Source organism: Arvicanthis niloticus, chromosome 1 (genome assembly GCF_011762505.2).
Source record: "Arvicanthis niloticus isolate mArvNil1 chromosome 1, mArvNil1.pat.X, whole genome shotgun sequence".
Classification (NCBI taxonomy): Eukaryota; Metazoa; Chordata; class Mammalia; order Rodentia; family Muridae; genus Arvicanthis; species Arvicanthis niloticus.
The window spans coordinates 102536447-102552336 of NC_047658.1; the positions used below are offsets into that span (position 1 = coordinate 102536447).

Here is a 15890-nt window from a genome sequence, read left to right on the forward strand (position 1 = left end):
TATGTTGATTTAATAAATCAGATTGGCCCTGTTATATTTGTGATTTGAAAATCTTTAATTTCTTTCTAAGCAAACCTCATCAGTTGTGGTAGTTGCTGGGGCTAGTATTTTAGCTGCCGCCTCCTATGTTTGTGGATACTAATGTTTCTTCCTAGCTAAGCAAGATCTCACTCTGCCCTGGTTTTTTGTTTTGCTTTTGTTTTATTAAAGCATAGTGCTGGCCTGGTGTCACACACCTTTAATCCCAGTACTCAAGAGACAGAGGCAGGTGGACCTGAGAGTTCAAGGTCAGCCAGGGATATACAGTGAGAACTATTCTGTTGGAACTTGAAAGATAATGCTGAGGTATGTTAAACAGAGGCCGGACTTGTCAAGTTTTACAGGGAAGCAAAAACTACCAGGGCTGTTTGTGTACTTTCAAAGACTGTGTAGCTTCTAGTCAACTAAAACTGAAAAATAAGTTAGGATTAACATTAGTCTAGCACCATTGAAAGGAAACTTTTACTTTACTCGAACAATGCATGATGACTGGCTGGGGCTGAGAAATTAGCCGTGTTTAAGAGACCAGAATCACTGAGGTGGAATCTTTTGTATTATTCCTGGCCTAGAGTTTCCCTGTTCAGGACGTCATATAAAATCTAGTGCTGACTGAGACTTCGGTGTTCCAAATCATCCTTCTACCTTCTCAATGGAGAAATCCCTCATGACACAGCTTGGAGGTACAGGTCCTCTGAAGACGATCATAATTAGCTTGACTTCAAGCACTGGCCAAAGGCGACAGGAGCTACAAGCAGTATTCTATTCTGTTAATCCTCCTAACCACCTTGAGATGGAGCACTGAGAACATCATTCTATAGACCAGAAAACTGCCTGTTAAAGTGAAAAAGATGTGCCCCAAGTCACATTGCAATGAGCAGGCAAGCTGGGATTATATGCTATTAAACTAAATCAGTTTAGTCAAGGGGCTGAAAATTGCATTTCAGATGCCAATTCTCACTAGGAGCCCAGATGTTGCTGACAACTAAGGACCTGCCCCAACCTGGGACAGTAGCTGGAGTGGAGAGGCCAGGAAGCTTCTTTGGAGCGAAGTTCAACATTGCAATGAATAATATCGATGAAGTGCAGGGGTGGGTCAAGTTCCAGGCAGGGAAAACAGTAGTTTGTGAGAGGAGTGGGAGCAAATGACAACAAAACAGGAAGAGTCATAGAGGATCTAGGAGGCAAAAAGTACAGTATCTCTACAGTATCTCCCCCCTCCCCGCTTTTCTTGGGAATCTCCCATCATGCTTTCTGCTGGGAAACAGACATTGCTAGAGACCATAACTAAACAGTTGGGGAATAGGTGGATATTTGTTACAATCAACCAACAAATGGGTCTTTCTCAGATGTCCACACAAAGATAAAGAAAGGATATGTTGTATGAAGGTGTCTTGAGTAATGGTATCACCCTCGAATGAGCTTCTTAATTTATGTAGTGGCTGCACATGTGTGTATGTATATATGTGCACACAATGGCCCATGCAAGCAGACAGGTGGTGTGGAGGCCTTAGGTTGATTTGGGACATCTTTCTACTGGATCCTCTTTGCCTAGGGTGGCTGGCTAGCAAGGCTCGGGGACTCACCTGACTTCATATCCCAATACTGGGGTTACAGACCTATGTCACCAGGCCCATCTCACATAGGTTCTGCTAATCTGTTCTTGCCTTCTTGCCTGCATAGTAGCTGCTTCACTGAGCCATCATCTCAGTCCTGAGTGAGCTTTTCTAATCCAGCCCCTAAGGACAACCCTTTTAAGCTCTTGAAGTATTAGTTACCTCAGTGAGAAGATGTGCTGACATGGCTCAGGCAGAAGCTCCTGTAATCGAGCAGCTGTTTCCCTTCCCCTCATCATCATGTTCCATTCCAATAGTGTGCAGTTGACTACAATTTCCCACATACATGTGACATTTCTAATTCCACATCAGAACAATTCATAGCCAAGGCTCCTGTTACTTCAAAGACTTTGTTTGACTTTAGGATTCGAGTCAATTAAGGACACTTTCATGCCTCACACCCTCTAACAGGTAAGAAGGGCTCTCTCTTCCTGTGCCTTCTGCTCTGCACAATCTCTTTTGCCAGCTCCACTGTCACCCACCCTATAAACCTTCAACTGTCCCCTTATGAATAATGAGTTGCCATTCCTTGATTACAGAATTCCTGAGTTAGATGCAATGGCAGAACTCCTAGACTCACCCAAAATGCCAAATCCCTGTCTTCACTCAGTGTTTTCCCCTGTACACTCAGCTGTATCTCAGATGGGATGGAGAAGTGAAGGTTATGGCAATGGCTGACCAGTTTCTAGGGCACACTGAAGCCTGTTTTCTAGCACTGGGCAGAGATATCTGGAATGATGATATGTTACTGTTGGAAAACAGAAAGGGGACTAGCAGGCAGAGTGCAAAGTACAAAGTTGCATATGCAAATGAGCAGTGGAGATATATGTTATGACTATGATCTGGGGTTAAAGTGAGACTTGGAAAATAAGCATCCAGACACCAGGATGGCCCCATGCTGCCAGGCAAGAGGTCAGAGAAAGCACATGATAAAAGCAGAAGCTAGAGCCGGGCAGTGGTGGTGCATGCCTTTAATCCCAGCACTTGGAAGGCAGAGGCAGGCGGATTTCTCAGTTCAAGGCCAGCCTGATCTACAGAGTGAGTTCCAAGACAGCCAGAGCTACACAGAGAAACCCTGTCTCAAAATAAAGACAAAAACAAAACAAAAAAGAGAAAAAGCAGAAGCTAGAATAGGAGACTAGAGTGGCATACTCTCCAAAAGAAAAGGTTCCATAGACAAGGCAGCCAACTCATTCAATATAGATGCCTAATGAAAAGCACAGGCACCAACCACTCTTTAATATAGCAACCTGTGCCCCTGAAGGTGAGCTCAGCAGCCATCCTTGTCAGGCGTTTCTAGCAAAGGCCCAAAGGATCAGGCTTACTTGTATAAATGACTAATGGTTATGAATTACAAACCAAATGCTCCATCGTACAGTTATCCTGTGTAAGCTCTGCTGATAGAACTGCACAACTAACGTTTAATGGGTGGAGGAACACTTCCTTCCCCTCCGTTATGACGGCAGACAGGAGCAGCTGAAGTTGCTCAGAGAGGCCACACGAGGCAGTGAATTTCAGAGCTTTATTGGGTAGGACAGAGGGCTACATTTCTGCCTGCTCACCCTAAACATTAAACTGTTAATTGCTCTGAGACCCCTAGTGATCTCCTTCATGGTCTCCATTGGAGCTTGAAGAGAGTATGACCAGGAAAGCCCAAAGCTTCCTTCCTTAAACACGGGCAGTATTATTTACAGTTCACCTTTACACTGCAGGTGAAAAATCACACTGGAATTTATCACTAAGACAAATTGATTTTTCCTTCTTAAATGTCTTTGCAACATAGTTTAACTTTTCTGGTGACTTCTTGTTCTTAACTTCTTGGTGTATACAATGTCTTCATCCTGTTTGGGAAGAAAAATACAACTCCTAAATAATGTGAAGGAACAATTTTTGTGACCAGCTCAACTCGATGAACCCCTCGTCCTTATTAGGAGTCATTCAGGTCTCTTTTAAGGGGCTGGAGAGATGGCTCAGTATCTAGGGACACTTTCTGCACTTACAAAGGACCTAAGTTTAACTCCCAGCAGCCAAATGGTGGCTCACTACCATCCAGGGGATCAGATGCCCTCTTCTGACTGACCTCTGTAGGCAGGCACATGGTATATACATACACGCGAGCGAGAACACACACACACATACACACATACATACATACTGCAAAACATTCACTATACATTAAAAAAAAACAAAAACAAAGTGTTTTTTAAAAAGAAAAATTAAAGCTGGAAATTACTTTTACAATGCTTACCTTAAGATTGTTTCTTCCTAAATGGTTTCTTACTTAGTTTTTTAAACAGACACTGTGCTCTTTCACAACTTTCTAACATATACAAGTTCTCCATCACTGTACGTGGTTCACTAATTAGAAAACATCATTCAGAAAAATTGAATGTGGCCTAGATGAAAACTTAAGTGTCCTAAAGCCAACCTCCCACAGACAAAGGTCAGTCACTATGTCCTGAGGTCTCCTCTCTGGTTGTAAAAGAATATTCCAACCTCCCACAGACAAAGGTCAGTCACTATGTCCTGAGGTCTCCTCTCTGGTTGTAAAAGAATAGTGGGTCCTCTAAGGCAGTGGGGAGATGGAGGCAGGCCCATCTACCTAAAAGCGGGGATCCAATCTATAGAAAGCAAAAGATCACAATAGGCTCTTAGAGCAAACTACCCAAAGTTCTGGTACTCGATAAACACAAGGCCCATCCAAATTAGGAAAAGCCAAGGGTGATGCTTTATGAAGTGATCATAGACAGTTAAGAAAAGGAGACAGAAAACAGGAACTCTAAGTGTGAGGCTCAGTATGGACAAGAAGATCTTGGTACGTGAATGCTGTTGAATTCTAGAAAATTACAGGTAGATGCTAACATGGATCTACTGTATACATATGAGAAAGGCACATAGACCAGATGAAAGGTTTGCTCTTCCAGCATACTTGCAGGATGGACCCCTGGAAAATACACACCCCACATATGGGTGTGTATTTAGGTCTATGGACAACACAACAAACAGATGGTCCTGGGAAAACCTGTCAGTGTATGGAGTCTGCTGGGTACCAGTAAAGAGAAGAGGCCTGAGTGTCTATGATACAATGACTTGACCTGATCACCCTCAGGGCTTGGCAGCTGTATTCAGGATCATTTGAATACAAAACAAAAACAAAAACAACAACAACAAAAAACTAGGTCTTATGCTTTCTATTTCATTCTGGTAAAGTACTACTTTGAAGATTATGAATCTGTGCTTAGAGTTCTGAGGGAACATAAGATACACTTATTAAGCCTATGAGGCTGAGTTCCTGGTGTGTCTTGGTATCTATAATGAAGGCTTACCACCATGAGATAGTTTCTGCTTCCAGAAAGTCCACCTCCACTTCCTGAGTATTGCTCTACTCTCCTGAGCCTCTCTTCCAAACTCTAGAGCGGTGGTTCTCAACCCCTTTGTAGGGGTGTCAAACAACCCTTTTACAGGGGTCACATATCAGATATCATGCATATCAGATATTTACATTATGATTCATAACAACAGTAATGTTAGTGATCAAGTTGTAATCAAATAATTTTCATGCCTCTTGCTCCATCCCTCAGCTATGTGGAATGCTTCATGGCCTCTGGGAAGCCTGGGTCTCCTTGCGCTGTCAGTCATGTTTCTTGGTTTACTCTAGAAGTGGTTAGGACTGGCAGCTCAGCACACCTCTGCCTTGAGTGGCTGTCATTATCGTTATCTCATCAGCTGTCTCAGAATGTTCAGAGTATGTTCAGGTTCAACTTGAGTGCTGAGAACAATTATGTGTCGCTCCCACAAAAGTAACTGCCCACCCCATCTTTAGCTTTCCCTAGACTCCTGCTTAATATAAGCATGCCATTGGGAATGATGCAAAGCACAGACAGCCATGAGCACTTACAGTCTACTAGCTTAGATACTGTGGGCTTTGGGTGCTGAAACAACACACTTCCCACTGAGGAGAATTTACCTATTTCCATTTATTTGCTTAAGAGACAGACAATCCTGGACTTATTCTGCCTTTTTATTTATTTTTTTAAAATCAGATTTATTCCTTTTTAATTTTTATCTTTTTTGCCTTCACCTTTGTATGTGCACATGTCTGACTGGTGTTTAAGGAGGTCAGAGAGAGCATCAGATCCCCTGAGACTGGGGTTATAGAAGAGAGCATCAGATCCCCTGGGACTGGGGTTACAGATAGCTGGGAGCCATGGGAGTCCTAGGAACCATACCTGGCTCCTCTCAAAGAGCAGTTAGTGCTCTCTACTGCTGAGCCAACTAATTCAGCCATTTTAAAGGAAATCTTTGGAGGTCCAGACATGCCCACTTTTGTTTTAGTTAAGTGTTGCCCACCTAGAGAGGCTGAAGATGACATCTATAATCAGAAGCCACATCACAAACATCAGAAAATGGTATTAAATATAAATAGCTAGGTCTTCTGGAACAAAACCTTCAATAGGTAAATTCACTATTCAAAGTGGAATTAATTACCAACCAGACACAAGACAGTCGGTGGCCTGAATGATGGCTTCTTCCACTAGCATATTAGGGGCTGCTGGCATGTCCTTATTTGCCTTTGTAACCTGGGCATAAATATTGGAATGTTCTGGGTTTTAGAATGTAAGACAGCAAGGGCCCTTACCTTCTTCAGAGTTTTTGCATCTTTCTTGGCACCTTGAGTTACTCTTGGCTTAGGTTCACTGTCCAAAGTGACTTTAGTTTTTCTGGATCTCAAACACCTAACATCTGAATCTCCAGAGACTCCTTTTTCTTTCTGAGTCAAAATTTCTGCACCTGATTTGCTTGTTTTATCTTCTGCTTCACGAGGCTGGGGAATCTCAGTCTGTCCTCTAGATCTCAAGCACGTTCTTTTCCCACTGACTTTGCCCCGAGAGGTAGACGTCTTGGTTCCAGCATCTGGATTCTGCAGCTCTGTCTCCTGGGAGGCAGTCTTCATAGTCTTCTCATTTTTCTTTATCCCAACCTTCTCTGCAGATGCATCAAGTGTGGGTCTTGGCCGTTTTTCACTGGTTTTCTTTCGGTACCTAGAGCTCTGGGGTGTTTTCTAAGGGAATGAGAAAACAACCACAAAATTAGTTAAACCTAAAAGATCCATCAAAAAAAAAATAAATAAATAAAAGCAAAAATATAAAAAAAGAAAACCACAAATTTTGTACTGATTAATTTACTAAGAGTCATCTATGATATTCAAGGCAATGCCTTGGCTACTTTGTTCCTATGGAAAAAGAATTATCTCTACTAATAAATTACAAATTCAGGATGTCAATGATAATAACTATCAAAAACACTCCAGTTCATACTACTGAAGAATGCCCATCATAAAGGCAGTAAATGAACTGCTGGTCCTTTAAAGATCATTAAGGTACAAGGCCCTGCAATCTTGGAGGGGTGCCATGGTAACCTCCCTGTTTCATTCCTTCTCAAGGATATATAAACCTTAGCACCTGTGTCCTTAATAGAATACAGTCACATACACAGAACTACACTGACCACCTGTTCCCTGACTAATTCTTCAAACTAAAGATACATGCAATTCATTCACTCCCTGAGAACTACTACAGCCACTTTTGATCAGCTCTTTTCCAGAGAGGAAGACATTTAGGAGTTAGTCTATTCCTTGTGCAAATCCCCAAGGGATCACTGCCTACAGCTACTAATGGTAATAAATGAAAACTATAAAGAAATGAATATTTACACGTGGATAAACTCCCAGCTATATACAAATAACTGCAGCAAAACACACCCTCCCTGACAAGCACCCATGAAGTCCATCTGCATCACCTGATCTGGAGTGACAGGGTTTTCTCTTTTGGCTTCCATTTCTTCTGTTTTTGTAATGGTGCTAACCTGCTCTTCCACTGAGTCAAGTTTGTTTGACATGATTCTCAGGTGTTTCATCTTCACAGGCTCAGGTGATACATGCCTCTTGCTGGAAGCAGCCCTTTGCTTCTTAGGTACAGGCTTCTCATCTGTTGCTTCCTGCTTTGGTGTTACAGAGCGCAAAGCCCTGGTTCTCAGAATGATTCCATCTCTTGCAGATTTCCTCTTGGGGCACAGTAAAGGGTTGTTTTTGCTTTGTAATGCTGCAGGGTCTCTGGTATCCACCAACACTTCCTTGGGGTCCTCTTTAGAGGCCCTCAGCACTCTTCTGCATGTTCTCAGAGGTTTTACTGAGTCTGGCTCTTGCTGTAGAGTGCTCTTAAGGATATTAGTGTCATGTCTTAGTTTCTCAGAGTGGTCTGATATTTGTTCTTTGGAGTCACCCAGGACTTCAAGAGGTTGAACCCCATCCTTATGTGTCCTTAGCCGCCTCCTACTGCCAGTTACTTTGGCTACTATATCTACTGTCTGCTTTACAGGAGCCTTTGAAGCTTGGGTACCATTGTCATCAATTTTAGGGACCTTGCAGGATCGCATAGTTTGCCTTGATGTTTGCACTGTCTTCCTTATTGCTGATGGCTCTTTGTCTGCCTCTACTTTCCCATGTCTTGTCCTGAGATGTCTTGGTGAAGTCTGGAGGCTATCAACTTGCTCTGGTTGTAGAGAATTACAGGGCATTTGTGTGGGTCCTTCATCACTTGCTGATTCCTCAGTGTGACCTAGAGTTTGGATTGGTCCTTTGAGACCAGGAAATTCTAGAGTCTGTGCCTTCTCCTTGGGTACCCTCCGTGGTCTCTTGCTGACAGGCATACTTGCTACTGGGTCAATTTTCTGCTTTGTAGACTTCTTAAGCTCTTCAACATTTATACTGTCACCCACAGGCTCTTTGAGTGTGCTCCTGGTTTCCCTGGCTGGCTGCTTTCTCTGTGCTGTGGGCTCCTCTTTTACACTCACTTTGAACAGTTGTATTCTGACCTGTCGTTTTAAGCCTGCTAAGGTTTTCTTCTTTTCTAGTTTTGGAGATTTGCAAGACATTCTTGTGGCAGTTTCCTTTTGTGAACTGGTCAGTTCTTCCAAGGGTTGGGTATTCTCCTTAACTGTCCTTGGTTGGTTCCTCCTGCCAGTTAAACTTATGGCTGGGTCTTCTTTCTGTGCTGAAGATTCCTTAAACTCTTCGATACATTTACTATCATCTTCCGGCTCTTTGTGTGTGTTTCTGGTTTGCCTTACCACTCTTGTAGTCTTTCTTTGTGACATGGGCTCTTCAGTCACACCCAGTCTCCTCCTGAGTTGTCTTCTTGGCTGTGTCTCTAAAGTTGTATCCACAGGTTCTGGAGATTTGCTATGCATCTTTGTGGTTTTGTCAACAATAACTGAGTCCATTACTAACCCTGAAGCTTGGCATAGCTCTTGGAAGCCAGGCAGATCCTCTAAGGTCTTTTCTGCTCTTGTAATTCTTTGCCTCTTACTGCCAGGCACATTGACTGCTGTGTCCAATTTCCGCTTTACAGATTGCTTCCTTGTTTTAATGACTTTGTCTTCACCTTCTGGTTGTCTAGGTAAGTCCACGATATCCCCTGACATTTGTGGATGCATTATGTCTCCTGAAAGTTCATTTTTCACATGAACTTTCCTCAGACCAGTTCTGGGCTGTCTCCGTGAAGCTACTGAAGTGTCTATTGGCTCTGGTGGTGGAGACCTGCAGGGCAGTTTTGCAAGATTGTCCAGTGTCACTGAATCCTTGTTATGTCCTGGTGTTTGGAAGAGCTCCTGAAGACCAAACAGGTCTTCTGGGGACTGGGACCTTTTCTTACACAACCCTTGCTGCCTCTTGCTATGAGTAACATGTACTGCTGGGTCAAACGTCTCAGCTAGCAATACCTTCACATCTTTGGTCTCTCTGCCATGATCTTCTGAAAACGTGGATGTGTGCATGACTTTCTGTGATGCACACATTGGCTTACTCAGGGGAGAGAGTGCTCCTCTCATATCCATCTTACTGAGATCTGTCTTGGACAGTCTCTTTGTGCTTGCTGGGGTTCTGATTGGTTCTACTTGTGAAGATTCCAAAGACATCTTTGCACTTTTCTCAACACTCACAGGGTCACTGGTAGCAGCTGGTGTTTGGAAGAGTTCTTGGAAGCCATCCAGGTCTTCTAGGGGCTGAGTTCTGATCTTAGACCTTCTCTTACTCCCTGCTGAGTTCTCTGCAAAGTCCTGTTTCTGCTTTGGAGTTTCCATAAAGGCTGTGTTGTCATTTTCTCCCTGCACTGGTGCTGGTGTGCCTGCAGCTCTGCCTGGTGACTTTGTTCTTTTCCCAGGTGTTGAAGGCTCTTCTCTCACATCCATCTTACTGAGACCTGTCTTGGACAGTCTCTTTGTACTTGCTGGGGTTCTGACTGGTTCTGCTCGTGAGGATTCCAAAGACATCTTTGCACTTTTCTCAACACTCACAGGGTCACTGGCACCAGCTGGTGTTTGGAAGAGTTCTTGGAAGCCATCCAGGTCTTCTAGGGGCTGAGTTCTGATCTTAGGTGTCTGTGACCTTCTCTTATGTCCTGTTGAATTTCCTGTGAAATCCAGTTTCTGCTTTGGTGTTTCCATAAAGGCTGTGTTGTCATTTTCTCCCTGCACTGGTGCTGGTGTGCCTGCAGCTCTGCCTGGTGACTTTGTTCTTTTCCCAGGTGTTGAAGGCTCTTCTCTCACATCCATCTTACTGAGACCTGTCTTGGACAGTCTCTTTGTACTTGCTGGGGTTCTGACTGGTTCTGCTCGTGAGGATTCCAAAGACATCTTTGCACTTTTCTCAACACTCACAGGGTCACTGGTACCAGCTGGTGTTTGGAAGAGTTCTTGGAAGCCATCCAGGTCTTCTAGGGGCTGAGTTCTGATCTTAGACCTTCTCTTACTCCCTGCTGAGTTCTCTGCAAAGTCCTGTTTCTGCTTTGGAGTTTCCATAAAGGCTGTGTTGTCATTTTCTTCCTGCACCGATGCTGGTGTACATTTGGCTCCGCCTCGTGACTGTGTTTGTTTCTCAAGTATGGAAAGTTCTCTCATATCCACTTTCACGAGACTAGTCTTGGGCAGTCTCTTTGTGCTTGCTGGGGTCCTGATATATCCTGGTTGTGAAGATTGCAAAGTCATTTTTGTAGTTTCACCAACAGTCACTGGGTCTTTGCCACTGGCTGGTGTTTGAAAGAGCTCTGGGAGATAAAATAAGTCTCCTGAGAACTGAGACCTTTCCTCATGTGTCCCTCGATGCTTCTGTCTGACAGTTCGACTTCCTGATGAGCCCAGTGTCTGAGGTATGCATTCCTTCACACCTTTGTTCCCTCTGTCATTTTCTTCTGGCCCTATTGGTATGTGTACAACCTCCCCTGTAGCAGGCTGTGGACCATTCAGTGGAGAGAGCATTTCTTTCACATCGACATTCCCAACACTTGTCTTAGCCAGTCTCTTTGAGGTTTGTGGGATTCTAGCAAATCCTGGTTGTGGAGATTTCAAGGACATTCTTGTTCTTTTGTTACCAATTAGTGGATGAGAGCTGTAGCGTGGTGTTTGGAAGAGTTCTTGGAAGCCACCATAATCTTCCAGGGGTTGGACTTTTTCCTTAGGTGTTTGTGGCTGTCTGGTAAGCCCAGTTCTATCTGCTGCAGTCTTCAGTGTTTCCTTTGGAGTCTCCATAATTGTTTTGAACTTATTATCCTCCTGCACTGGTGCTGTGCAGGCTCTACCCAATGACTGCTTCGAGACAACTGAAAGGTCTTCTGTCATATCCACTTTTCTCAGGCTTATCTTGGGAAGACTCTTTCTGTTGATTTGGGTTCTAACTGGTCCTGGCTGTGGTGATCTAGTAAGGATTGTTGAGGTTTCAATGGTCAAAGAGTCCTTAGCATAGGCTGGCATTTGGAAGAGCTGTTGGAAGCCACTCAGGTCCTCGAGGCATGTTGTGTTATCCTTTGAGGAATATCGCATCCTCTTGCTGCCAGGCATCCTAGATGTTGGATCCAGTTTACGCTTTGCAGGTTTCCTAGGTGATCTAATGACTTTGTCTTTGGGTATTTTAAGTGTGTCTATACCTTCTCCTAATTGTAGATGTTCCTCTGATTCTAAAAGTTCACCTTTAACATCCATTTTACTCATACTTGCCCTGGACTGTCTCTCTATGTTCTTTAGGGTTATGGCACTTTCTGGTTGTGAAGAATTACAGGACATTTTTTTGGTTTTGTCAACCGCTAATGGGCCATTGGCATGGTCTGGTGTTTGGAAAAGCTCCTGGAAAACAGTGATGTCTTCTAGATATTGGGCCTTTGCTTTAGGTGTTCTGGACTGTTTCCTATGCCCTGTTAAATCTCCTGCAGACTCTAGTTTCTGCTTTGGAGTTTGCATAAAGGTTGTGGTATCATTTTCTCCCTGCACTGGTGCTGGTGTGCCTGTGGCTCTGCCTGGTGACTTTGTTCTTTTCCCAGGTGTTGAAGGCTCTTCTCTCACATCCATCTTACTGAGACCTGTCTTGGACAGTCTCTTTGTGCTTGCTGGGGTTCTGATTGGTTCTGCTTGTGAAGATTCCAAAGATATCTTTGCACTTTTCTCAACACTCACAGGGTCACTGGCACCAGCTGGTGTTTGGAAGAGTTCTTGGAAGCCATCCAGGTCTTCTAGGGGCTGAGTTCTGATCTTAGGTGTCTGTGACCTTCTCTTATGTCCTGTTGAATTTCCTGTGAAATCCAGTTTCTGCTTTGGAGTTTCCATAAAGGCTGTGTTGTCATTTTCACCCTGCACTGGTGCTGGTGTGCCTGCAGCTCTGCCTGGTGACTTTGTTCTTTTCCCAGGTGTTGAAGGCTCTTCTCTCACATCCATCTTACTGAGACCTGTCTTGGACAGTCTCTTTGTACTTGCTGGGGTTCTGATTGGTTCTGCTCGTGAAGATTCCAAAGACATCTTTGCACTTTTCTCAACACTCACAGGGTCACTGGCACCAGCAGGTGTTTGGAAGAGTTCTTGGAAGCCATCCAGGTCTTCTAGGGGCTGAGTTTTGATCTTAGGTGTCTGTGACCTTCTCTTATGTCCTGTTGAATTTCCTGTGAAATCCAGTTTCTGCTTTGGAGTTTCCATAAAGGCTGTGTTGTCATTTTCTCCCTGCTCTGGTGCTGGTGTGCCTGCAGCTCTGCCGAGTGATTTTTTTCTTTTCCCAAGTGTTGAAGGCTCTCCTTTCACATCTACTTTCTTGAGACCTGTCTTGGAGAGTCTTTTTGTGCTTGCTGGGGTTCTGACTGGTTCTGTGTGTGAAGATTTGTGGGGCATTTTTGTGATTTTGACACCAGGGTCTGGTGATAGAAAGAGTTCCTGGAAACCAGTCAGGTCTTCCAGGGCCTGAGCCTTTTCCTTAGCTCTTTGTAAAGTCCTCTTGCTTCCAGTTATTGTTGGGGCCAGTACTTCATTTTCAGATTGCTTCAAAGCTTTGATATCCCCATGCTCAAGTTCTAAGACTTTGGAAGTATGCCTGGTTTCCCCTGACATATGTATAAGCTTTGTCAGAGCAGAGAGTTCTTCCTTCATGTCTACTTTCTTCCCAGACGTGCTGGTCCATGGCTTTGTGCTTGTTTTGATGTTCTCTGCTGTAGGTTGTGGGGATCTGCAAAGGACTTTAATTTTATCATCACCTATGAGTTCATCTTTGCGGTTTGGTGTTTCAAAGTGCTCCTTGAGATCAGCTGGGCCTTCTAGAGGTTGTGTTGTTTTGGCAGGGGTCTTTGGCCAGTGCTTCTCTTTGGTTGCATATACGGCTATGTTCATTTTTTGTTTTGTGATTCCTTGATCATCACTTATTGATGTGTTTTGCATGTGCATGGATTCCTCTAGGTTTTGTATGGTTCCTTGTTCTTGACCAAGAAGTTCCTCAGCACAGTCTGCTGTTTGGGTGACCATCTGACTTACTATTAAGTCTTTTGTTGGCTTCTGCTTCCTGGCACTTGATCTCCTAGCTGATGCCTTTTCTGAACTTTCACTTAGTTCACCATTTTCTTTGCATCTTTGTGAAGAGTTTTCACTGTCCTGCACCTGTTGATCCATTTCTTGTCCTTGAAATGTCTTCCTTAAATGTCTTCCTGTGATCCTCTCGGCAAGGACTGTTTCTGTTTTTTCATTCATACTTTCTACAAGGGTATGTCTGAGCTCTCTAGATCTCCTTAACTTGCTCATACTCGCAGTCTTCAGAGGCTCTGTCTCAGAGACTGGAGTCTTCTTCTCAAGGGGAGTAATGTTATGGACATTCTTAGGAGTTTCCACTGTGTTTTCATGTTTGATGCTCCGCCGTCTTAAGGTAGGACTTGCAGAATATCTATCAGATTGCTGCTTTACTACATTCTGAGTACTGGAGAACACTTTTTCTCCTATAAGAAACAAAAAAATATACATAAAAGATGTATCATCTTCACCACCTAATACCAGCTTAGTACTTTATCTTTAGAAAGTATATAAGAACCTATAATTTAGCTTCTTTTCTCCCAAGCAGTTACTAGATGATCTCAACCTTGTCCTATTTATAACCTATTAAATGTAATGTTATTTGGTAACAGAGAAGAGCCATTGTGAAGTATCATTAAGAAGGGTATTCTAAATCCTGCCAAGACATGTGACATGGACCTGAATACAGGCAATGTTTGTTCTTCAACATTGAAACATTTATTATCTTGATTCACCAATGAAGTAATAGACTCTACTGTGCATGTTTAAGGTCCAAATCAAATTCTGTATGTAAGCAACTTGTGATCTTTCTACCTCCACCACCCAAGTTCTGGGATTAAAGCCATATACCATCATACAAAGTTTTTGCAATGCTATAGGCTTAACCCAAAGTTTCCTGAATACCAGGCAACCACTCTACCAATCGAGTTACATCTCTTTCCTTGCAATAATTTTTATTTTGTGTAATCTATATATAAATATGGCAGGACAAGTGTACTGTTTGTGCCCCTATCCTCTTAGAACAAAAAAGCTAAAGCATACAGACATCATTTAGACTTATTAACTGAGTGAACAATACTTCCTACCAAGCTAGGTCAATGATTACTGTTTAGAAAAATTGGAAAGACTGCTTGAAAACAGAACAAAGAAGGTGGAAATGGCATTTCACCAGGAAAAACTATTGTAGAGAAGAAACCCAGTATTGTCTATAAAGAAAAGGGCAATCTTCAAGTCTCCATTCCAAAGTTTAACAGTGGAAAAGAAAAATAAACCAACCTAAAATCTCTGCAGTGATGGGCAAGGGTGTGTCTCCTGAATTAGTTACTTGCGACGGTCTTTCAGACAAATTCTCTAAATTGGAAAGAATGGAGCCCATGTCACTCATCTGCTGCTGCTTCTCCTTCACTGGAGTCTTGAACATTTCAGTTAGTCCTGATAAAGGGAAACAGTGGGAACATGGCTTACATTATCTCATTCCTCATGCAAAACAATGTAAATGACAAAGAAGTTTTCAGATTCCAGGTATGCACCATCTCACTAAAATGCTAATTTCTGTTAATATGCTCATAAAAAATTAAAATTAAAACAACAACAACACATATAGCCAACTTCTCTAACTCTCTCCTATGGGAAAAGAAATCCAGTGATTTAGTTGACCTCTGTAGTTTTCTAAACTAGTTCCCAAAAATAAGCCCCCAGCAAGCGGACAAAAGTTAGGCATGAGTACCTCTCCTCAGAGTACTGATAGCTGGGAATCCATGACCCAGGGCCTCGCTACACCCTCAAGAAGTCCTAGGTTCCTCATATCTAAATCCTAAGTACAAGTAATGTTTCCATAGTTTAGAATACTGAGAGAGCACTGATCATTTCCAGTCCTATCAAGAACACACATGCACACACACACTTTGATCTAAGTATCGTCCCTCCCTACTCACTTTAACATCAAAAAGGCAGTAGTGACATAGCTCCACATGGATGATGAAGCTTCCTGAAAAGCTCATGTGTCATGCTCCTCTCTGGTTGGCTCCACAAAATGAGAATTTGAGCTGACATTCACCACAGAATGGGTCTGGGAACTGTTCAAGTGTCTATTTGCATTGGTCTGTTCAAAAACCCTCCTTCTTCCATAGCCTTCTGGGCCTCACTTGCTTACTTGAAATATCAGGGTTTACCTTCTAATGTTTTAGAATTGAAGCTGTCAGGTCAGGCATGGTAGCCCTAAGAAAGTAAGAGCAGGCAGATCTCTTTATGTTTTAAGTTAACCTAAATAGGAAGACTCTATCTCAAGAAAAAAAAAAAAAGTTGTGTGGGAGGGGAAGGGTGGCGGGGAGGAAGCTGCCTACACCAACAGATGAGAATTGTCTGAATCCAAGA

The 15890-nt window shown here is 43.1% G+C and overlaps 1 protein-coding gene across 1 annotated transcript in view; it reads right to left on the minus strand.

Annotated features, from left to right (window-relative positions):
* Positions 1-3160: 3160 nt before the first annotated feature.
* Positions 3161-15890, minus strand: part of Mki67 (marker of proliferation Ki-67) — a 28622-nt gene continuing 15892 nt past the window's right edge. Inside the window, exons 11-14 of the mRNA XM_034490019.2 lie at positions 14793-14948; positions 7452-13942; positions 6292-6714; positions 3161-3493 (exon numbers count right to left, since the gene is read on the minus strand). Of these exons, the coding sequence (XP_034345910.1) occupies positions 3437-3493; positions 6292-6714; positions 7452-13942; positions 14793-14948 (7127 nt within the window). The 3' untranslated portion in view covers positions 3161-3436. The remainder of the gene's footprint in view (positions 3494-6291; positions 6715-7451; positions 13943-14792; positions 14949-15890) is intronic.